This window comes from Sapajus apella, unplaced genomic scaffold, assembly GCF_009761245.1.
Source record: "Sapajus apella isolate SASKATOON/1434 unplaced genomic scaffold, GSC_monkey_1.0 scaffold47, whole genome shotgun sequence".
Taxonomy (NCBI): Eukaryota; Metazoa; Chordata; class Mammalia; order Primates; family Cebidae; genus Sapajus; species Sapajus apella.
Window position 1 is genome coordinate 8,748,558 of NW_022436987.1, and position 23,710 is coordinate 8,772,267.

A 23,710-nucleotide genomic window follows, 5' to 3' on the forward strand; every position below is an offset into this window, starting at 1 on the left:
AAAAAAAAGAAATAAAAAGCACAATGCATAAAAGAGTAAACCAACAACTGAACTTTACCAAAATTAAAAACTTTGCTTTTCAAAAATACAGTGTTAAGAGAATGAAAAGAGGCTGGGTACAGCAGCTCAAGCCTGTAATCCCAGCACTTTGGGAGGCTGAGGTGGTAGGAAAGCTTGAGCCCAGGAATTCAAGAACAGCCTGGGCAACATAGTGAGACCATTTCTAAGAAAAAAAAAAAAAAAAAAAAATAGCCAGGAGTGGTGGCAGGTGCCTGTGGTTCCAGCTATTTGAGAGGCTGAGGTGGGAGTATTGCCTGAGTCCAGAAGTTTGAGGTTGCAGTAAGTCATGGTCATCATGCTACTGTACTCTACCCTGGGCAACAGAGCAAAACACTGTTTCAAAAAATAAAACATAGAGGCTAAAAGACAAGCCTCAGACTGGGAGAAAATATTTGCAAATCATATATCTGATAGAAGACTGACATGTAAGCTATATAAAGAACTCTCAAAATAATGAGTAAAAAATTTGAGATATACAAATGAAAAAAATAAGTACATGAAATGATGGTTAGTGTCACTTGTCATTAAGGAAATGCAAATTAAAATGACACCGTTATATCATCACATATCTATTAGAATGGCTAAATAAAAAGACCAACCATATCAAGTGTTGATGAGTACATGCATTTTGAAATGGAATTCTCATATACTTGCGGTAGAAATGAAAAATGGTACCACCATTTTAGAAATTGTCTCGAGGCCAGGTGCAGTGGCTCACACATGTAATCCCAGCACTTTGGGAGGCCAAGGTGGGCGGATCATGAGGTCAGGAGATTGAGACCATCCTGGCTAACACGGTGAAACCCCGTCTCTACTAAAAATACAACAGCTGGGCTTGGTGGTGTGGACCTGTAATCCCAGCTATTTGGGAGGCTGAAGCAGGAGAATCGCCTGAACCTGGGAGGTGGAGGTTGCAGTGAGCCGAGATTGCGCCACTGCACTCCAGCCTGGGTGACAGAGTGAGGCTCCATCTCCAAAAATAAATAAATAAAAAGAAATTGTCTCAGAAAAGTTTGTTTCTTAAGAAATTAAACATACACTAGCCATATCATTCAGCCATTCCATTCTGTATTTACCCAAAAGAAATGAAGACATTATCCATAAAAAAGATTTGTACACAAACATTCTTAGCAGCTTTATTTGTAACAGCTCAAAACTGGAAACAACCTAAATGTCTATGAACAAGTGAAAGGATAAACAATTTGTGACATATCCATACAATGGAATATTACTCAACAATAAAGAATGTACTACTGACACAAGTTACAACATGAATCAATGTCAAAATAATTGCAATGAGTGAAAGAAGCCAGAACTCTCCACGACAAAAAATAAATGATATAAAATTCTAGGAAATATAGAATAATGTATAGAATGACAGAAAACACATTGGTGGTTTCACAAAAAAGGGGTATAGGAGTTCAAAGGAAAGGGTTACAAAGGGCGCCAAAGAAGCTTTTGAGTGTGAGGTATATGCTTATTATCATAATTGTGGTAAGGTTTTATGGTATACATATATGTCAAAATTTATCAAACTGTACACCAGAATTGACTTCTTGGCCAAAACACAGCTGCTTGATGATGCCCTACTAGAAAATGACTACTTAGCCATTTCAATTACACTTAACACAAGTCATGCCTTTCTTCTTCTAATGGTCCTTTCTTTTCACACTTTTCTTACGAGAGTATACTAAATTTCTTCTCTTACCAACCTACAGAGATTCTTGCATCCTCTTCTTATAACATGGTCCATAGTCTCAAGAAACCAAAAGCATTTCTACAATCAGATTAAAAACACCTACTATCACCAACTGATCATCACTTGAAAACCTCATAAACCAACATATACTACACAATAAACTTACTACAAAAACCCAAATCAGAACCCTTAATCATGATCCTCTGAGATCACAATTTTCTTCAACTAAAAAATGTCAATCACTTTCAAGCACCTCTAGTTAGTTACATAAACCCACCTTAAACACAAAAGAAAATATTTCCATTTTTAAATTTTGTAGCTTTATGACTTACCAGTGCTTCTGTTTTCTTTAATATTAACTTTTCACTTAGTTTCAAAACCATGCTTTGAAGCACAGGGTGAATCAACAGGCAGTGAAATTTCTAAAAACTTTTAAATCTTATTAAAATAGTCACTCTGAGAAGCAAATCTATCACTTCTCAGCATTTAGGCTAAGATCAAGTGTAGAAGCAAATCAATTCACATCAAACTTTAGAATACGAATCTGGTATGAACTTCTGCATATGATTTTGTCACCTAATTTTTTTAAAAACTGTAATTACAGCAACAGCTTTTAATGGCAGGCAGGTTCCTAAGAACTGAAGAAAAACATAACGGCCTTGTTCTGTTCAATGAAACAAGGAGTTTTCCTACAAGGGGAAAAAGTTTATGATACTAAACTAGTACGTATAGAGTTTTTAAAATCCAATAGTACTGCAAAGTTTATAACAAAAACCATGCCATGCTTTGAATGGGTAAACTGTAGTACAGCCATACAATAGAATATTATTCAGAAATTTTAAAAAAAACTATTGATATCTGCAACAAATGCGAATGGACCCAAAAGCATTACGCTGAACGAAAAAACCCAAACCCAAAAGTTTATACGCTATGTGATTCTACTTATATAATGTGCTCAAAATGACAAACTTATAGGGATGTAGAACTAATTCAGGGGTTGCCAGAGGTCAGAGTTGGAGGTCAGGTGTAACTATAAAGGAGGGTAGCACAGAGAATTTGTGGTGACAGAACAGTTCTATATCCCGATTGTGGTGGTAGTTACATGAATCTATAAATACAATAAATTATCACAGAACTATGTACCAAAAAAAAAGAAAAAGTGCATGTAAAAACTGATAAAATACAAGAAAGGTCAATAATTTAGTTATTAGTATTGTACCCATGTCAGTTTCCTGGTTCTCATAATGTGCTACACTTTTGTAAGATGTTATCATTAAAGGAGGCTGAGTAGAGTACCTGGGAATTCACTGTATGATTTTTTATGATTTCTTGTAAATCTAAAATTACTTCACAATGAAAAAGCTTAATATATATAATTTTAAAAAGCAATAATATGCAGACAAAAAAACACAAAACTATAATAAATTCAATAACATACAAAATGTCTCCATGAAATAAGGACAGGAATGCTGCACTTTTTAAAAATTAGAGAATAGGAAAGAGTTCTGAGAAATTCAAAATAATAGCAGAAATTTCTACAAGGTTACTAGAAGGACTGAAAGAAAATATTGAGAATATCCTTAAAAGAACAAAAATACAAAGACATGAAAAATAAGAAAGCATAAAAAAGAACTAATGAAGGAGGTCAATATTCAACTAATACATGTTCCAGAGAAAACAGAGAAAATAGAGGGAAGAACATTTTCAAAGAAATAATATAAGAAAAATTTCCAGGAGGAGCTGACATATGTAGCATTCATATCAGAAAATTGTTGACAAATACATAAAACTGTAGTATAAAAAACTAAATATACATACATCTCTATAAAAAACATGTATGTCTCCATAAAAGGTTTTATATATATGTGTGTGTGTGTGTGTGTGTGTGTACACACACACACACACACACACGTTTTTGTCCACGTTTCCTGGCTCATAACTCCTATTGCCCTTGTTATAATGTTGGGGGCATTTTAGGCCTCAGAAGCAGGCCTCAGAAAACAGAATCTCTTTCTCTGACCTTCACCTGTCTGTCCTCTTTTCACTGCTCCTTTTTTTCACCAAGGCAGGCCTTAGAAACTAAAAATAAATTCCACTCTTCCCCTGCCTCTCTGTAATGGAAACGACCATAAAGACATCCCCTGACCTACTTTGTTTGCTTATAGGCCATAGGCCCCTCATTTCAGAAGGAGTCCTCTCCCATACCCTGGAGGAAGAAATGCTGCATAGAAAGGCCAAGAATCTGGACAGACCTTGCTGGATTTCCTCACTGCATTTATTACAATTAGATTACACCTCTTTTGTCCAATCACATTTTCACATGGTTGTCAATCATCCCTAGCCAATGATATCTCCATAAAAGGCCCACGAGGGCAGTTTGCAGAGCTTATGTATAGCTGAACAGGTGAAGGTTCCTGGAGGGTGGCATGCCCAGAGGGAGCATGGTAGCTCCACACCCCTTCCCCCATATTTCGCCCTATACATCTCTTCATCTGTATCCTTTGTAACATTCTTTAAAATAAAATGGTAAACATGTTTCCCTTGAGTTCTGTGAATTGCTCTAACAAATTAATGGAACCCAAGGAGGGAGATGTAGGGTCTTTAATTTATAGCTAGTTGGTCAGAAGCACAGGTAAAAGAACCTGGGACTTGCAACCAGAACCAGAAGTTGGAGAACAATCTTGTGGAACTGAGTTCTCAACCTGTGGGATCTGATGCTATGTAAAATAGTATCAGAATTGAATTGAAGGATATCTACCTAGTATCTATCTACTGCAGAAGTGATCACTTGCTTGGTATGTGGGGAAAGCCATCCCACACTTGGTTACGGAAGTCTTCTGTGTTGATTATTCATTTAGATAATAGAAAAAACAATTTGAGTTTGTGAGGTTTTTTTTACCATTGACAATATTCCCATCCATTTGAATTAATCTGACCTCAATAAAGCAGCAATATTTTAAATCCTACTTTTATTCTTAGAGAAAAATTAGCTGATTTTTTACTCTTCTAACAAATACTATATCCTCTGTTCCAGTTTTTTAAACTAAAACTTTTAAATGACTTTATTTTAATATACTTTTGAAGTAACTGATTTGCTTTTTATAAGCATCGCTAATGTGTTAAGCAAGGATTAGGCAAACTATGGCTCATGGTCCAAATTCTACCCATTGCCTGATTCTGTAAATAAAGTATTATTGGAACACAACAGTGTCTATTCATGATTACTGTTCATGGCTGTTTTCATACTACAATGACAAAGTTGAGTGGTTAGGACAGAGACTGTAGCCCCCATAGCCAAAAATATTTACTGTCCAGCCTTATACAGAACAAGTTTCCTGAGCATTGTATTATGTCAATAACTGTAACATAAAAAATGCTATCAAACTTGAATCTATTTTCAATAGATTTAATAACAATTTCTCTCTCGTTTCCTTTGTTTGGTCGAGTAGCCTTCTATAAACTTTCTGCTCTTCTGCTTACTATATATGGCCAGTTTCCCAAGGAACAAAGGCTTAATTATGGAAAAGGGAAGTTCTCAACTGAAGAATTAAATTCTCAAACATCACCTGTAAGTCTGTTGTTGGATATATTTTCCCATAAAAATATCTTAAATGATACTTAAATCCCAGATTGCCCCCACAAAGACAACTTCAGCAAGAAATACATATAGCCTAAAATAGTTTTAATACTATTTCTAAATCCTGACATCTTTCTCTCCTTCCTAAAATCCCATTGCCAGATATGTCACCAATTCTAGGGAGGCCGTGGCAGCAGCAGCAGCACCTAAGAGTATCTTTTCAAATTTCAACTTAAGTCACATGAAGACCCAGATACTAACATATGGTGATAAATGTTATAAGGAAAAATAAAGAAGGGTAATAAAAAAAAAGAGTGTCACCATTTTGAATGGTCAAGGTAGAACCCTCTGAGGGAGAAATGTCTAAATAAAGACCTAAAAACGCAAAAAATGGAACTATGAAATACAGAAGGGAATAGTAAATCCAAGTCCCAGAGGCAAGAGTTATCCTTTTTCAAGATGTTCCAGAAGCCCAGGGTTGCTAGAACATAAAAAACAAGAACAACCATGATAAAAAGGTAGAGCTTTGTGAGGCAAGACTACAATATTATGACAGGCCTTGAAGGGATATTTAAAGGGTTTTTGCTTTTTTTTTTTTTTTAGTGAAATGGATAGAACTCAAGTATGAGTTAAATGATCTAATTTATGTTTCAACAGGACCACTCTAGCTGCAAAAATAGACTATGGGAGGATGGGAGAAAGGGGGCAAAGGTAAAAAACAAGAGACCATTTCAGAGGTTACCGTAAATAATCAGGTGAGAGCTGAAAGTGACTTGGACCAGTGTTACGGCAGAGTTACATGTAAAGAGTGGACTAAACCATATATTTTGAAGAATATACCTCTGAAATTTACCGATGAAATGTAGGAGGTGAGAGAAAAAAGAGGAGTTAAGGATGACTCCATGATTTTGGTCTGAGTAACTGCAAGAATGGAAGTTCCATTTACTGAATACAAGTAAGAGTGACAGGACTAGGTTTAAAAATGTAGGTATATCTTAGACATGTTAAAAGTGAGATGCTTATTATACATCTGAGTGTACATAAGTCTGTGTATACTTATGGATACATAAATCTAAAGTTCAGGGTAAAAGTCTAGGCTAGAAATACAAATTTGAAAGTTAGTAGTCACTGCATACATAATATTCTCAAGCAACTTCCTACCATGAAAAATTTTTTTAAAAATAGCTAGCCACTATTAAAAATTGTTCAAATAAATTAGTGGTTGGATAGGTTTATTGTATATCTACTGAATAGCCATTCATTCAACAAATATTACAAATAACTACACTGTTCTTGGTACTGTTCAAGATTGAGATGATATTATAATGCATACAACAACCAATATTTTTCAAGCAATGCTTTTAAAACTTGTAATTATTTTAAAAAAACTATTGGAATATAAAAGATATGAAGTACAAATCCAAGACTGTTTTTAAAGTATTTATCAAATGATTGTGAATATTTTAATAAATTATTTTCACAAAACAGATTTCTTTCTCTCTCCTCTCTCTTTCTTTTTCTTTTTTTCAGATGGAGTCTCACCTGTCGCCCAGGCTGGAGTGCAATGGCACGGTCTCAGCTTACTGCAACCTCTGCCTCCCAGGTTCAGGCGATTCTTCTGCCTCGGAGGAGAGTACAGGCGCCTGCCACCACGCCCGGCAAATTTTTTGTATTTTTAGTAGAGACGGGCTTTCACGATCTTGGCCAAGCTGGTCTTGAACTCCTGACCTCGTGATCCATCCGCCTCGGCCTTCCAAAGCACTAGGATTACAGGCGTAAGCCACCTCACCCAGCCACAAAACAGATTTCTAAAGAGAAATTACAGCTATCCCACAATCACTCCTTCCAAATGACCTTTTGAAAACAACCTTTTTCTATTAAATTCCCTCCATTATGCCTTTTACTAAAATCCTAAATATTAAAATAAAAATTAAAAATCTAAACTATACTGTTATTAGATTGATGAAATTCAAGACTATGATAATTTCTATCAGAGGCCGTTTGATGTTGTTGTAATTCAATATGTCTAACTATCCTAAGAAATATCCAAAGAAACACAGAATCTAAGTTCAGGAAAAACCTTTTAGAAAATCTAGTCCAAACATTTATCTAATTCCTAAATCTCATCTACAAAGTTCCCTTGAATTGGCTGGCCTACTACTAATGACAGGGAAGGGAAACTTTTTTTTCTTTTAAAAGTTTCCTTCTAGGCTTGGAAAGCTCTGAGTCTTAGGCTGTTTTCCCTTAACATTAAGACTTAAACCTTTTTACCTAATCCTAGTTCAGAGTTTGGGGCCAGATAACTCCTTGTTAAGAGGCTGTTGTTTGCACTGTAAAATGTTTACCAGCATCCCTGGCCTCCATCCATTAGGATGTTAGTACTTTCTCCTGCTCCCCAACCAAAATGCCCCTAGACATTGCCAATGCCCGCTAGAGGACATAATCACATGGGCTGAAAACAACCGCCTTAGTTCTACCTGCTGGGACCAAGTAACACCACCACCACTTGGGCATTTAGAACAATACTGATCACCTTAACCCTCAAAACCATCCCCATTTTACAGCTGAGAAAATGGAAACTTAGCAGTTAAGAAAAGTGTCTGAAATCATATAGTTAATTAAGTGCTGGGTCTGAGATATGATTCAAGGGGTTCAATTTCAGGGTCCATGCTCCTATCTTCAAACAAGTCTGACACAAACCAAGTCTAATTACTTTTCAAAGGAAAAGTCTTAAAATATCTGAAGACAGCTCTTATTACAACATTCCTTAATATCCGACCAGAGCCATCACAAGATTTCTTTCTTTTGAGACAGTCTCATTCTGTTGTCCAGGCTGCAGTGCAGTGACGTAATCTTTGCTCACTGCAACTTCTGCCTCCTGGGTTCAAGCAATTCTCTTGCCTCAGAGAATTGAGGCACGAGAATTGCTTCAACATAGCTGGGATTACAGGCATGCACCAACACACCTGGCTAATTTTTGTAATTTTAGTAGAGATGGAGCTTCGCCATGTTGCCCAGGCTGGTTACAAACTCCTGGCCTCAAGCAATCCGCATGCCTCAGCCTCTCCAAGTGCTGGGATTACAGGCGTGAGCCATCACACCTGGCCCAAAATATCTCTTAAATTCTTAGTTCCTTAAACTGGCAACATAACCAACTTTTTCACATCCTTCCTCCTGAATATACACAGAACTAAAAATAACAATACTTTGGTATTTAGCAGAGTTACTCTACTCTTCTTTTCCATTAATTGAGATTTTTAAAGGGGTGGAGCGAGGAAGAAGATGGGAAGCCATATGATACTTTTGCCTTACATCTAGTTTACAGTCAACAGCCACCCTCAGGTCTTTTTCATGTGATGCTGTGGAGCCATGCTACTACCTTAATGTATCCTGGTGGTTTTTAGGCCTTACATATAAACTCCAAAAAAGCTCATCTAAACTTAGTACAACACCCCAGCCTCAAAAATTTTAGAAGATTTAGTATATTATTTACTATCCTTCACTACTCATTGTCACTGATATATTTGGTAATTTGCTTTCTCCATATAAGCATTAAGACAAAGCAAAGAACAAAGCCACCTTTCAAGATCAATCAATCTCTGGATGGGGTAAAGTCAGAACTGTGTTAATCATCACTAACAGCTGGTAGCTAACTTATTGTTCCCCCACTTTACACTCAAGGATATCAAATGACTTTACCAAAAGCTAAGCTTAAGTCCAAATACATTACAGTGTCGCTAGTCTACTAACTGCATCAGAGAAAAATCTAAGTTGGTCTGACAATCTAATTTTAACAAACCTATTCCTAATCATTTTTAATCTGTTTTTCAAGTCAGCCATAAATGAGTCCTTTCCATTTTTAATTCCAAAATCTCCTACCTGTTTCAAAATCAAGCCCAGAATCTCCCACCTTTTAGCAGTTCTTGTATTCTTCTAAAACCTTCAAAGATCACAAATAATACCAGTAATTTTAAGGTGCTGAATGCAGTTCCTTTTATAAGATGTTTTAAGATGACCCAGAACACAACTTATTTAATTAGATGCATTCTTTTTTTTTAATACTTTATGCTGAGCCTAAGTAGCTACGTCTATAGTTTATTAAAGAAATGTTGGTTTAACTCAATTGTGGATAATTTTATTATTCTCATTTAGGAAATAATCACAATATGTTAAGTAAATGGTAGATCATTTTTTGCCCTTTCTTCTCCATGACTTTAAAAATAAGAATGGAAAACATGAATTTTACATTTGTTTCCCACTGTATTAGGTTTTTTTAATGAATTACTGTGGTACTTGTTTTTTTTTTTAGTGTTTTTTTTTTTTATTGCATTTTAGGTTTTGGGGTACATGTGAAGAACATGCAAGATTGTTGCACAGGTACACACATGGCCGAGTGATTTGCTGCCTTCCTAATTAGATGCATTCTTTATCTCTATACTCATATTAGCCTTTATGTCCTTCCTAACAATGTTTGTCTTATTTTAATTCTGTTAGAGGTGGTGGTGGCTTCCTCTTCCTCTTTTGACAAAGGAGCTTCAAGAGCTAAGGATTTTCCCCCCTCATTGTCATGCATTATTATTATACTTTCCTTGATTATTCGTTTTACATGAAATGTAATATAAGAAACCTTTTCTGGTAGTCTTGGCATTTTTCTGAAGTCTCAGTTCACATAAGCTCTAGTTTTCCTGATTTATTATTTATTTTTTATATTTTATGGTTATCTTAGCTATTTGCTTTGTTTTAAAAGTAATGTGCATGTCTTTAAAGAGTTCACTGTAATCACACTGAAGATTTTTCTCTGTCAAAAAAAATAATCAAAATTACATTTTTACTTAACTCCTTTAGGCATTATTTCTTTTTGGAGATATTTACGCTGTGAAATCATGCTGATCTGTGATCAATTATCAGAAAAACTGAGATTAGTGAATTACAAAATATATATGTACAAAACATTATGTAATCTTTCAAAATTATGCAACAGAAGACTACTTCATGACTAAAGAATGTTCAAAATTAAATTTCTCTTTTTAAAGGGATAGGTTATATAATGGTACTACAGCAATGTCTTTTTAAGTGCTTATGTGTCATTTCATATTTTTATATATACACAGAAAAAAATGTTATATGCCAAAATATTTATTTTTCTTTTGATAGTAAAAAAAAATTTTCATTTTCTTCTATATGTTTTTCTGTGCTTACCAAATTTACCTAATGAATACGTACCATTTTCACAGTAAGACAGTCACTATTATCTTAAAAGAATCAGCATAACAGGGGAAAGTATTCTATAAAGTATAAGATTAAAAGGTCTAGCTTGAGATTCTGCTTTTATAACTCTATATAAGCTTAGAAAAACATTTTTGGATTCAAAACCACAAAAAAAGTCAATACAAGATACCATGAACTGAACTATATAAATAAGTGATGACAACCATAAGATGACCATTCAAACTTTTAGAAATTAAATGGGGAAATTATAAGAACTTCCTTACACTTCAAGGAAAGAATGTTATAAACTATTTAAATACATTAAAAACAAAGTAAATGTAAAATGCTGTATATCCCAAAAGTCCATATAAAATGAAGGATCAGAAGGATAAGGGTAATAAAGACAGAAAAAAAAAATTTGTCAAAATGTTTTAAATTGTTGTAAAATTTCCTAATGAAGTGATGAGCAATATCACCTGTTAAGATTTAAAAATCTCACACAAAAAAACCATTATCCTTATTTAGAAATTTTTGGGTGACTGAAAAATAATATTCACTAATCCACGAACTTACTCCCTGCTTCAGTGGCAGTAGCTAGATCACCTTCAGATTCTAGGTTCCTTGACTTGAAATAGTCATTTTAACCAATTAGAGCTCTATCATTTAAGTACATTGAGTTCTGTAAAATACTATATATAAATGGTTCAATTAATCCTTAATTCATCCAAATGTAAAAATATATTCAACTCCTTCTTCAGAAAATTATTTCAATTATTTCATTTATCTTGAATTTTATTTTCAAATACATCAAAAATATTATTTCAAAATTAATCTTTCCTTAAATTTTTTAATGATATTCATATAAAACAATACAAAACACAATGCATTCTCAAGTTACTTGAAATAAAACATAAAGCATCAAAACCACAAAAACAATAAAAACCTATTTTAAGTAACTTGCCATTAAACTAAAAATCAGACATACGATCTTTTACATTTAGACATGTAAATGAAACAAAGGTCACACAAATCCCTCTCAATCTTTCTTTCAAATTCATATATGTAAATAATTATAACCCAGAGATATCATGTAATAAATGAATACACACCTTCCTTTAGTATATGCCAAGGTAGACACACAAAAACAAGAAAAAAAATTTGAAATCAGAGTATAAAGGGACTCTGCTCTTTCAAACAATGAAGCACTGAAAGCCAGGTCAGCATCCTTGGGCATTACTAGGAAACTTTAGCACATCTGATATTTCCATCATCTTCAAGATTCCTCTGAACAATCAGAAAATTCCCCAGTCTCCCCCTACCTCACCTGTCCATAGACTTCCTTTAGCTTCCTCCCTCTACTTTGTAATAATGCTGTTGCCGTATTTAGGCTTTAAATGTTCAGAGATACAACCCCCTCTACATATTAATTCAGTTTATTTTCTCACAGACACTGACTCAGCCGTGGGTTGTGCGGCACTGACGTTTCTAACAAAACAGCATCGTGTGAGCTGTGATCGTCCCATTTCTCCATCTCTAAGCAGTGATTGGATATTGTACTTGATAGACAGGCATAACAAAATGCAGGAGTTGAGGGCTTAGAGATATGAAGATATGTTGCCAAATGCCATCTGTAAAGCTAATTCTAGCTCTGCCAGCTTGCCAAGGTTTAGAAAACTAGGATACAGCCAACTTTCTTTTTCCTTTCAATATTTTATTGTGTATCCATTCTCGGCAGTACAGCTCTTTAAAATCAAAGAGAAAATATTATTTGTACTTAATTAAGAATGCACTCAAGAACTATTCTTTAAAGCAATCAAACTTTTGCATTTCTAAACTGCTGCTAGGGCTATGAAGTGACTTAAAACAGAAACTGGAACGTTCAGACTTTATGCAGTCTCAGGAGAAACGAGCATGCGTACTTTCATGTGGGAATGAAACCCTGCAGCATAGTCTATACTGAATGTATGATGCATTTATCTTTAGTAACCTGAGCGGACTGCAGATCTGAGTTTTATGTGATCATATTCTACCCAATCCAAATATTTAAGAGCTTTTATAATCTATCTAGACATTTTAACCTCCTTATACAGAAAAAGTGCTTGTTTCTTTTTTAAACAGCAAAAAGTCCTCTAATTCATAATTTAAAAAGCAGTTGCCACAAATTCAGGCCAAATATATTTCAACTGAAATGATCTTCAGCAGGCTACCAAACTGTTCCATATAGGTGTCATACAAGTATTTAACTATACAACTCTCTATAAAACTATACAACTACTCACCCAGAAACAAGTTCAGCAACTTATAAACAAATAGAATTTTAAAGCAATTCAGTAAATTTTACACCTGCTAAAAGATCATAGCCACCCTAAAAGTCCATCCATGTTCACACTAGTTTAACTGTAAACAAATTTTTTAAAGAGACACATATATATCTACATTCAAAAGAAAGTTTAAAAAAGAAGCACCTTTTAATGCATGTCCCCAACACAAAAAAAGATAAATATTTGAGATGATGGACATGCTAATTACTCTGATAGGATCACTATATGATATACGTATCATATTACTATGTATCCTATAAGTATATACAATTACGTGCCAATTTTTTAATCTTTTGAAAAAAGAAAGAAAATGATCAGAAATAAAATGTAATAATTAAATGATTTTTAAAAGTACCTAAAGTTGTTTAGATAGAACAGAAACCATAGACAATGTCCACAAACTGTCAAACCTTAATGGTAAATACACATTAGATAGTAACTGTTGCTGTTGCTTTTGTGAATCAAAAATTTATTTTTATCCTAGCCAGCAAGGAAAAGTGGGGGAAAAAATCAAAAGTACAAGACTAGAAAAAATCACGCTATTCCAAAATATAAATAGAACATAAGGAAAACACAAATTGCAACAAGACAACATTTAGGTTACCTGCAAAAACTAAAACAATAAAGTATGCTTATTTCCTTAAGTGAATAGATTTAAATCCCCAACTGCTCAAGGTGGCAATGAGCCCAGTTTAAAAACTGTATTTCTCAGTCTCCCTGATGCAGAGATGACCATGTGACATGATTCTAACCAATGACTGGTTTATAAGCAGGTATCTGCTAGAAGTTTCTGAGAAATTTAATTTCCTGATATATATGAAGTCTTTTCCCATTGTCCCCTTTTTTTTTGTTTAGAAACTACAACATTCACTTTGTGATAATGAGGAAAAGCCAAGAAAATAAGACATTTTTGACCCTAACATTAAACATGTATCTGCCATTGCCTATTTCTGGACTTCTTATATATAAGAAAAATAAACCCCTAACTTAAGTCAGTGTTTAGTCTAGTTTTCTTTTACTCAAACATCCCTAAATAAAATACACAACATTCAAAAAAAGGAATGAGAGTAGGTAGAGGCATGATGAAACAAAATCAGCCATGAGTGGGTAACTTGAAGCTGGGTAATGAATAGCAGGAGTTCGTTATATCTTTCTATTTTGCATGTATTTAAAATATATCATAATAAGTTATTTAAAATTTGAAAATAAAAACAATGAGAAACTTGTTTATAAATCCCAGCTCTGCTATTTACAAGTTGGATGGTGCTAGGCAAGTTTTCTAATTTCGTTTTTTTCATTTGCCAAATGGGAACAATAATACTATCCACAGAGCTCTACCTTCAGATACAGTCAAGGTAATCTGAAGGTCCCTGCCAGAAATGTCCTCCATCTACCTAATACTCTAATCATCCAGGATTAGCTCAAGTCTCATTTTCACCTACTCAAGCTGATAATGATTCTTTCTCTGAACTCTTACTTTACAACTTATTACCATAGTTTAAGTGCCTTACTGTCCTCTCATAGTTCCATATGTGGATACTAAAGCATTCTAAAACAGTACTGTGACACACTTTTGAATCGCTCCTGAACTGAGGGCAAGTTACTTGCTGTTACGTTTTAAAACCTCTCAGCCAATTAACTTAATATCAATTCAAAAAGTAGCACTTTTTCAAAAGTTAAATCATACTTTTTAAGTGTCCTAAGTTATATGTTCCTAAGCATATAGGGACAGGAGGTCTCTAAAAGTTCTTCCTTGGGCAGATTTTCCATGAATGAGGCAAAAATAAACTCATTTAAAGGACTTCATAGTTTTTGCATTAAAAAAAAATCATTTGCTGATATTTATTTTCTATTCTACATTAATGCTGCTGCAGTCTACCTAAAAATAGCTCCAATTAAATGTGTTTGGTGGTGGTATGTGCCTATAGTCCTAGGTACTCCTGAGGCTGAGGACGGAGGACTGCTTAAGCCCGGGGAAACAGAGATTGCAGTGAGCTGAAATGATGCCACTGCACTCCAGCCTGGCCGACAGGGTGAGAACCCATTTCAAAAAATAAAAAAATAATAAAAACAGCACTAAAAAGTTACTGATGTTACAGCTATCAAGAAGAGCTTTGGTATTCATTATTGACAATGAAACAACAGTAAGGAAAAATATACTGTTCCTTTTTATACATTTTTCCCACTGTAGCTTTTATAAAACAATACTTTATTTTCTCCCTTGTCACCTCTTCATTATATAATGCAGTATTGTACCTCAGCAGAAAAAATGCACAAAGTATGATGAATACCACATAATTTACTTGAAAAAAAAAACACGCACATATATAGCATAGTACAAATACAGCCCCACATTTAATGTGATAAAACCAATAACATTTTTTCTTTTATTGAGACAGAGTCTCACTCTGTTACCCAGGCTAGACTACAGTGGCATACTGCAACCTCCACCTCCCGGGTTCAAGCAATTCTCATGCCTCAGCCGCCCAAGCAGTTGGAATTACAGATGCATGCCACCATGCCTGGCTAATTTTTGTAGTTTTAGTAGAGATGAGGTTTTGCCATGTTGGCCAGGTTGGTCTCGAACTCCTGACCTCAAGTGATCTACCTGCCTCGACCTCCCAAAGTGCTGGGATTACAGGTATGAGTGCCTGGCAAAACCAATACCTCTTTAATCTAAATGACAAAATAATATCCATAACATAGAGAAAAAGAACAAAAGCCCCAGTTTGTATACACATGCATGTACGCGCGAGTGCGCACACACACACACACACACACACAGAATGAACAAACATAAAAAACAAAAAACACTAAAAAACACTAACACCATTTGTCAAGGACTTATCAATTATAAAAAAGTCAACATTAACATTTTAGGCCTCATCACATTAAAAGTCCACAATAAAGGTGAACATCTTATCAGGAGACTTAAAAAGTACCAATCACTCATATTTTCTAGCTATAGCATAAAGTTTTAAAGTATTTGAACTATTTTTTTTAAATCACAAAAACCATTTCAGCATTACATTATGGCTTTTTTTTTTTTCCCCCTAAGAAAGCTGGTATTTGCTATCAGTGGTCAGGAGAATTTCATATTCAAGTAAGTTAAATGTTCAATAATATCCCCTAAGTAATATTCATAGATTATGCTTTATGAAAACATGCTTACATACCTGTAATATATGAGGTTTATGAATTGTCAATTAACATCTTAAAATTTCAGATCACAAAGTGTATAAAATGAGGTATTTCTCATTAAGTTACACAGCAGAAAATGGAGTTTTAAATGTAATAGGTAGATGGGCTGAAACTTGAAATGAATTTTCTTTCATGCATCAAACTTTAAATAAGCCAGCAGTCATTCCAGAAAGATTAACTGTTCTCATTCATGAGAAGGATGACAAAGCAATATAAATTCAGATCGTTAAAAATGTATGAAATAAACACTAACATAAATCTATATATTATCCTGTGTAAGGTACACATACAATGTATTCAGAGCACAAAATAAACTCCTATTAGAGAGATTTAAATACAAATAACTAACCTGTCATGTCAGAGTTCTCAATTAAGTCAATTATACCATTTATTCATGGAGTCAACTAGGGTGATTTTTACTATCTTTAGAGTCAGATATAAATATTCAAATACAAATATTAAAAAATTAAAAAGAAATGTTTCTCCAAAAGTTATCTATGGAGACACACAAACATTCATATTATGCAAAACAGCCCCCATCCTCTAGCTGGAACTGCTACAACCAAATACAGTAGTATTCTTTACAATCAGTTTTAGCAGAGCTTTCATATGTGAAATACATGTTTTCTACCTACCTTGAATGTTTATAAAGTTTACGAGGTCTACTATGCAATTTCCGATCCCAATTCTCTGGATCACTGGAGTTACCATCATAGGGATGAGGCCGTCCTGCCATCCCACTCCAAACTTCCTCACACTACTGCTCTGAAAGCACACATGTGGCACCCATAACCTACATAAAAGAGCAGCGTTGACCTTTAAATCTATTGCATGAAGAATAAAATAGTCATTCCTGTAGGAAGAATTGTACAGACTTGATATTATTGTGACATGTTTTTAAAGTGATGAATAGATTATAAAATACTAATCATACAAATGCCACAAATCAGATTAAAATAAACACCAGAAGTCTTTTTAGGTACTTTTCATAAATCTGCTACCAATATGTAACAGTTGAATGATGTGCTGTTTATATTTAGTAAATATACTTAAACAACTGCTGTATAAGTGCCTCATGTATCCAAACATCAATATGGTACCAAAAAGGCAAAACAATTCCACAGAATGATTCCTTTAGACCAAGTTTCACTTGGAACACATTTCCTAATTACTAAAAGTAAGATGCTTAGGAAAGCATCTAGTAAAACCAAATAACCAATGTTATTATTTCTTTAATGATGTTTTAAAATGAAGTTAAACACTGAATAGAAATTTAATTTTTACTCAAAAATAAATGTATGTAAACATTCTGATGTTATCTTATACAGTGCAATTATCACAAAAATGTTTTATCAATACAATTCATATACTTTATGCCTTTTCACATGTGATGCTTGTAACTGCTATTTCTACTATAGTCAAACGAAATTATAAGAGAACTCACTTAACAATAGCTTTATAGAATATCTGAACTAAACACTTTTAAACCACATTCACTATCCAATTTAACCTTCATAATCACCTTGCAGTGTAGGCATTATGATCCCCAGATACAGAATAGAAAGCCTCAGAATTTTAGTAACTTTGCCAAAGGTCACAATGCTGGTAAATGGTGGAATTATAAAGAACAATGATAATTCACTATATGAAATAAAATCTTGATCCTGAAAAATGCTCAGACGAGAGTACTTGTTTGGAAATAGATGATTTGACTTTCAGAAATTGCAGACACCAAAAGACAAACCAAATAAAGTTAAACAATTTAAACAAAACTATACACTTGGACTAGAACCCAAGTTTCCTCACACCTGCTCCTACATACCTTGTATGTACTTTTCCAAGCTGGGTTTGATGGTGGGAGGTGAAGTAGAGTTGTACATAAAAGTCGAAGGGAAATTCCAGAACTGGGAAAACACTATACTTTCCTGAGTTTTATGTAGTCTTGCAGTACAATTTCACAAAGAATGCCAAAGATAAACTCATTAAAATTGTGTCCATATCAAAAATTAGTAGAAGATACATTTTCATTTTAGAGAAACCATTTTACTACTGCATAATTTTTTCTCACAGTACCCTCTTTCTAAAAACAGTTGACAATTTTACAATAAATGAACATTTCATATAATATATAATTAAGTAGGTAGGATCCATGAGTGAAATAAAAATAAAAGAAGAAGGGGAAAGGAAGAATTGCTGATTCAAATTCTTCCTTTGAATAAATGGCTGATTCAAATTCCTGAGCAAATGTCACATAGTTTATTTGCCAAATGCTCCTGGAAAAGGAAAACTATTTCCTACTTGTTATTTCCTTAAGAATGACTGTATCATAAATCAGGTTATTAGATGACTACAAAAACCATGAATTATTTTTAACATAAAAATGTCAATCTCATCTGAATTTTAGATTATAAAAATAAAAATGTATTCACTACAAAAAAAACTTTTAAAAATCTCAACTTTATATTATGACTAGTTATCTGTACTAAAGAGAAGAGGTCAAAGAGAATAAAATGGAGAGAATGAACAAATCAGAGAAAAAAAGGAAAAAGTCAGAAAAAAAGCAGTCACCAAAAGAGATGCAAAAGGGATAAAGATAGTAGAAAGAAACGATGGAAAATAAAGACGGAGCGATTTGGTAGATTCTGTAGAATGAGATTTAAAACACTTTTTCCTTACTCTACATATCCTCAAGCATAAACTATTTCAGGAATTAACCTTTCTTTTCTTTTCTTTCTCTTTCTCTCTCTTCTCCTCCTCTTTTTCTCTCTTTTCCTTCCTCTCTTTCTTTGAGCTCTAGGCCTAAGCGATCTTCAGCCTTTCAAAATGGTGGGATTACAGGCACCAGCCTCCGCGCCCAGCCATCTCTTTCAAAACAGGGTCTCAATCTGCCACCCAGGCTGGAGTACAGTGGTGTAATCATAACTCACTGCAGTCTCCAACTCCTGGGCTCAAGTGATCCTCGCACTTCAGCCTCCAGAATAGCTGGGAATACAGACTAACGAATCTTTGAAGAGCATTTTATGTCTTCCTTATCCTTAATTATCAGATACTCTCCTGAACAGGATAGCCACAGATGTCCACTGAAGGAAGAACGATCCTAAACCATGGGTGGCAGTGATCAAAAACAAGGAATTGATAAGGCAAATTCAGATTCAGATTTTCTACCACCATTACACTGGATGGTAAACAGGTAGCAGGAGGGAAATATCCATATGTTTTCTTAATCCTATTTAAAGTAATTAGCATGTATTTCACAGCAACCCATGAGAAAGTAATAAATGTTCAGATGAAGTTGCTCTAATATCCGCTGAAAAATCATATTCACATTTCATTTGTCAATAAAACTCAGGTATCACTACATGAAAGATTTTTCCCCAGTCCTCATTCTCAATAGTCATAGGGTTACAAGCACACTAAAAAATAAGTGGAATTCAAGTTGAAATGTATGGAAAAACTAAGCCTATCTTTGCCTACACAAACCTAAAGTGTTTTACGTTTGTGTAAAAATACACAAAAATGCTAGTGATTTAAAATTTTATCAATAAGCTAAGTTATAACTGTAAATGGTTAAAAGGCTACCGGCACGCATTATATACTACTTTGTAATACCTGATAATCTCTTCAGTTTTAACCATCCTCTGTGCCATACTCAGTGATATTATATTTGTCTGATTTCATTCATTCATTCATTCAAGAACTTATGAGCATTTGCTACAATATGCCAATATGCAAGATGCTGAAGTAAGTTAGACATTATTCCTGTGCCCAAAAACTCATCCTAGTAAGGGGAAAAAAGACTCCTGTCATGTTTCGATATCCTGCATCTCTCTCCCACCTGTAGCATCTCTATTCAAGTTCTACTGTTGCCTTATCCTTAATCCTCATTAAATCTTGGGGCTCATTACGATTCCATCTTCCCTTTTCTCTACTTGCTGGGTCGAGTGAGACAGCAAACAAAACAGAAATGAGGAACAAACCCTTGAGAACATCAGAGTTTATACACTACATAGAATCTATGTTTGCATTATTACTATCTGAATTCTTTAATAGGCACCCCAACTTCAACCATCTCATCATCTTGGCCTCTCACATCAATTAATGTCACTTCTATTCACCAAGCTAAAAACTTTGAAGTCATTCTTGAGTTCTTTCTCATTTCCCCGTATCAAGTCTACTTTAGAATCTTCTTTTGACTCCTTCTCTCTCTTTCATTCATAAAAATGCTACCTTTATTTAAGCCTTTATCATCTATCAGTAAAAATTTTGGCTGACCTTCTTACCACCATTCAATTCCATACTGGCTCTGCTATAATCAGAACCGCCTTCCTTAAAAACTTAATGGCTCCTCACTGCCTATATCAAAACTCCTTAATATAAAAAGGTCCTTCAGAATCTGGCACTTGAATCCCCAATGTCTAAAACTGAAGTTTATTGTTATTAGGATCTTGTAATAATCAAAAAATAATTACCATATGACTCCAAACAAAGTTCCCAGAAAATATCTCACTGTTCATTACTATGTTTAGGCATGACAAAAATAAATTTAAATTCAAAATAATCTAGAAATCATCTGTACAGAGGCTGGAAGCACTGGGCCTGTTGGCTAGGGGCACTCAGGAGACTGCCAAAAGTTGAGAAAAAGATGATGCAATTACTTTCCTTTCTCTGGGACATTCCAACTAAACAGGAGGTGGGGGCTGAGGGATAGACAAAATCTTCAAGACTATAGCGACAAAATAAAGAATTGCTCCTTGGGACACTATTTTCAGATGGTATCAATTAATGGTATTGATACACGGAAGAACAAAACAAAACAAAGACAATGCATAGTGTATGGAAACCGCTTACTCTATTTTCACTACTTACTGATGCTTTAGAAAGTTTATATACTTTCTCCTATTTAAACCTTGAAACAACTCTATATTCTTATCCTATTTCATATATAAGAAAATCTTAGAGATAATATTAAAATCCCAGTCTTAACAAAAAGCCCACGTTCTTTCCAATGTACCAAGCTAAGTATATAAAAATTGGTACCTTTCTCAAGTCCAATAGAGTTTAAAGAAAAAAAAAAATCGATACTTTTGCTTATTACCAACAGTGTTTCTTAAATCTCAGCCATCTTCTGGCTTTGTCCATCCTATTAAAATCTTACTCTTAGTCCATTTTCTGTCACTATAACAGAATATCTAACACTGGGTAGTTTATAATGAACAGGAATTCTTTTAGCTCATGGTTCTGGAGACCGGAAAGTCCAAAAGTATGTCACCAGCATGAGGCAAGTGCCTTCATGCCGTCTCATCCATAACGGAAGGTAGAAGGGCAAGAGAACTTGGGCAAAAGAAAACACAAAGGGCTGGGCTCGCTTTTATAATAATTAGCTCTCTTGAAAACTAACCAACTCCTGAAATTAACTACATTAATCCATTTATAAGGGCTCCACCCTCACAACCCAATCAACATTTATTAGGCCCCTCCCAGCACTTTTACACTGGGGATAAGTTTCCAACACATGGATTTTTGTGGACACAGTCAAACCACAGCATACTCTATATAGTGTCATTACACAAGATCTTTTCTGTTAATGTAAAATTACTTTTATCTCTCAGACTTGGCAGACAAAATATTTCATGTGCAGCCATTATGAGAAAGACCTGAAAGGTAAAAGAAGGAGAATAGTGAAGTGGATAGAATTACACAGTGATCCCAGAACCAGAAGACAGGGTTGCCTTCAGCTACAGAAGTCCAAATATCCAAATCTAAGGATGGTAAAGACTGACCAGGAGGAAGCCAAGATGACACCTGAGCCAACTAAATGTCCTAAGGTGACATTCTCTACATGAAAATGACCAAAAGAAGAGATAGCCCCAAAGAGCAAATGAATCACTTGATAGTGGCAGACAGAAGAGCAAACGCTGAATGTTCACAAAGTTAATTTTGCACTAACTACGAAGAAGGCTTTCAGAGGCGCCTACATGGAGGAAGAACTCTAAGGACCAGAAACTTAATGATCACTTGATGAGCTTCTCTCCTTAGGAATAAAAGAGAGGCTGTATCACCAAAAAGACAGAAAATGTATGACATGGATAGACCTACCAAGAAAATGTTTATAATTTCCTCATGATTGCTTATCTACTCTAAATTTTCCCATGGAGTGTAACATAAATTAAAAAATTAATTGACAAGGAACAGAACAGTCATCTTTAGCAACACAGAGAACTGGAAGAGAGACCTTGAGGGATAGCAAACTACTACAGATAATAATAGGACAAAGAACAGGTGGAAGCAACTTTTAGAAGAAAAGGAGATCAGACAGATGGAAAAAACTTCTTGCAAGCACAGCCAGGTGAAGTGATTATACACACCTCCAACAGAGAGCGATTATTTAAATATGGGTAAACTATAAAAAAAAGCTATTTAAAAGCAGTGGAAAGTGTCCAAAAGCAGACAGCAGTGAAAGAAGAGCTTACTCTTGAACAACTACAACTAGAAGGAATGGAATCACGAGTTCAGTTCGAAGTTGTTTTGCTGAGCGGCCTCCCCATCCCTCACAAATATGGTGAAGGAAATCAGGCAGCCACACAGCTCAAAGTGGTAGAAAAAAAACCTCAGGGCTGAAATTTCAGGTAGACATAGTGGAAGTGAAAGAAATAAAGAAAGGTGAGGCCCAAAATCTGAGCATAAACTCTGCTCAAATCCCTGGCTGACAGCTAAATTACACATGTGCAGGAAGTAGAGGAGAGACTCCAGGGAGCCTGACAAAGAAGCGGGCAGAGACCAGAGGACTCCGCCCTTGAAAGCTGCATGGTATGAGACATGATTTTGATTTTGTTTAAGCTAAATATATTCCCCAACTGTACACACCTCCAGCAGCAGAAATCTGAATCCCTCACTGGTTAGCATATCAGATGACAAAGACCACCACTAGCAGGGAAACTGGAGATTAGCAGGGAATTCCCAGAAGTAAAGAACCTACAGAGAGGGTGAATTCCAAAATGTGAATATAATCTCTGCCCAAATTCTTGGCTGACCACCAGATTACAGAGGTGCAGGAAAGCCTTACCTTTACCCTGACCCCAAGGAAAACAAGCTGAAAAAGTAAGTAGTTAGAAGAAGTAAGCAATAAGCACAGATGGCAGCTGCTTGTATACTTCAGGGGAAACAAGTTTGCAATTTGAATCCAGGCAAGTTCACATTCTCTAAAACAATAACACAACAACAACAAATCCTCATAAAAATACTACAATGCCCAGGTTTCAACCAAAAATTCTGAGACATGCAAAGAATTAAAACAGTAAAAGGCAGACAACAGAAACTGACTCCAAGTTGGCTCAGATGTTAGATTTAGCAAAAAAAAAGACTTCAAAACACCTATTATAAATATATTCAAAGAATTAAAGAAAAAGTCTATGCAAAGAAGTAAAAGAAGAGCACTGTCTGGATGATTGACACAAAGGGCATATCAGTAGAGAGGTAGCAACTATCAAAAGAAATGAAAATTCAGCTGAAAAAAACAATAACTAAAACAAAAAATGAGTAGGAACAACGGCATATGGAGATAACAACAACAACCAGGGAACTTGGAAAACAGATCAATAGAAACTACCCAATCCACAGAATAAAGAGCAAGAAAGACTGACGAAA

The 23,710-nt window shown here is 34.7% G+C and overlaps 1 protein-coding gene across 13 annotated transcripts in view; it reads right to left on the reverse strand.

Annotated features, from left to right (window-relative positions):
- BTBD10 (BTB domain containing 10) overlaps positions 1-23,710 on the reverse strand; it is a 74,914-nt gene that overhangs the window by 39,095 nt on the left and 12,109 nt on the right. For 3 of the 13 annotated variants that reach the window (XM_032240819.1, XM_032240821.1, XM_032240820.1), the window contains 2 exons: positions 16,702-16,859; positions 5,658-5,711 (listed from right to left, as the gene is read on the reverse strand). The exons of 2 other annotated variants lie outside the window; for them this stretch is intronic. In XM_032240819.1, coding sequence (XP_032096710.1) covers positions 5,658-5,711; positions 16,702-16,802 — 155 coding nt within the window. In that variant the 5' untranslated portion in view covers positions 16,803-16,859. Of the gene's footprint in view, positions 1-5,657; positions 5,712-11,653; positions 12,833-16,041; positions 16,151-16,701; positions 16,860-23,710 lie in introns of those variants that run through there. 8 more of the 13 variants (XM_032240825.1, XM_032240824.1, XM_032240817.1 and 5 more) reach the window with 6 other exon arrangements.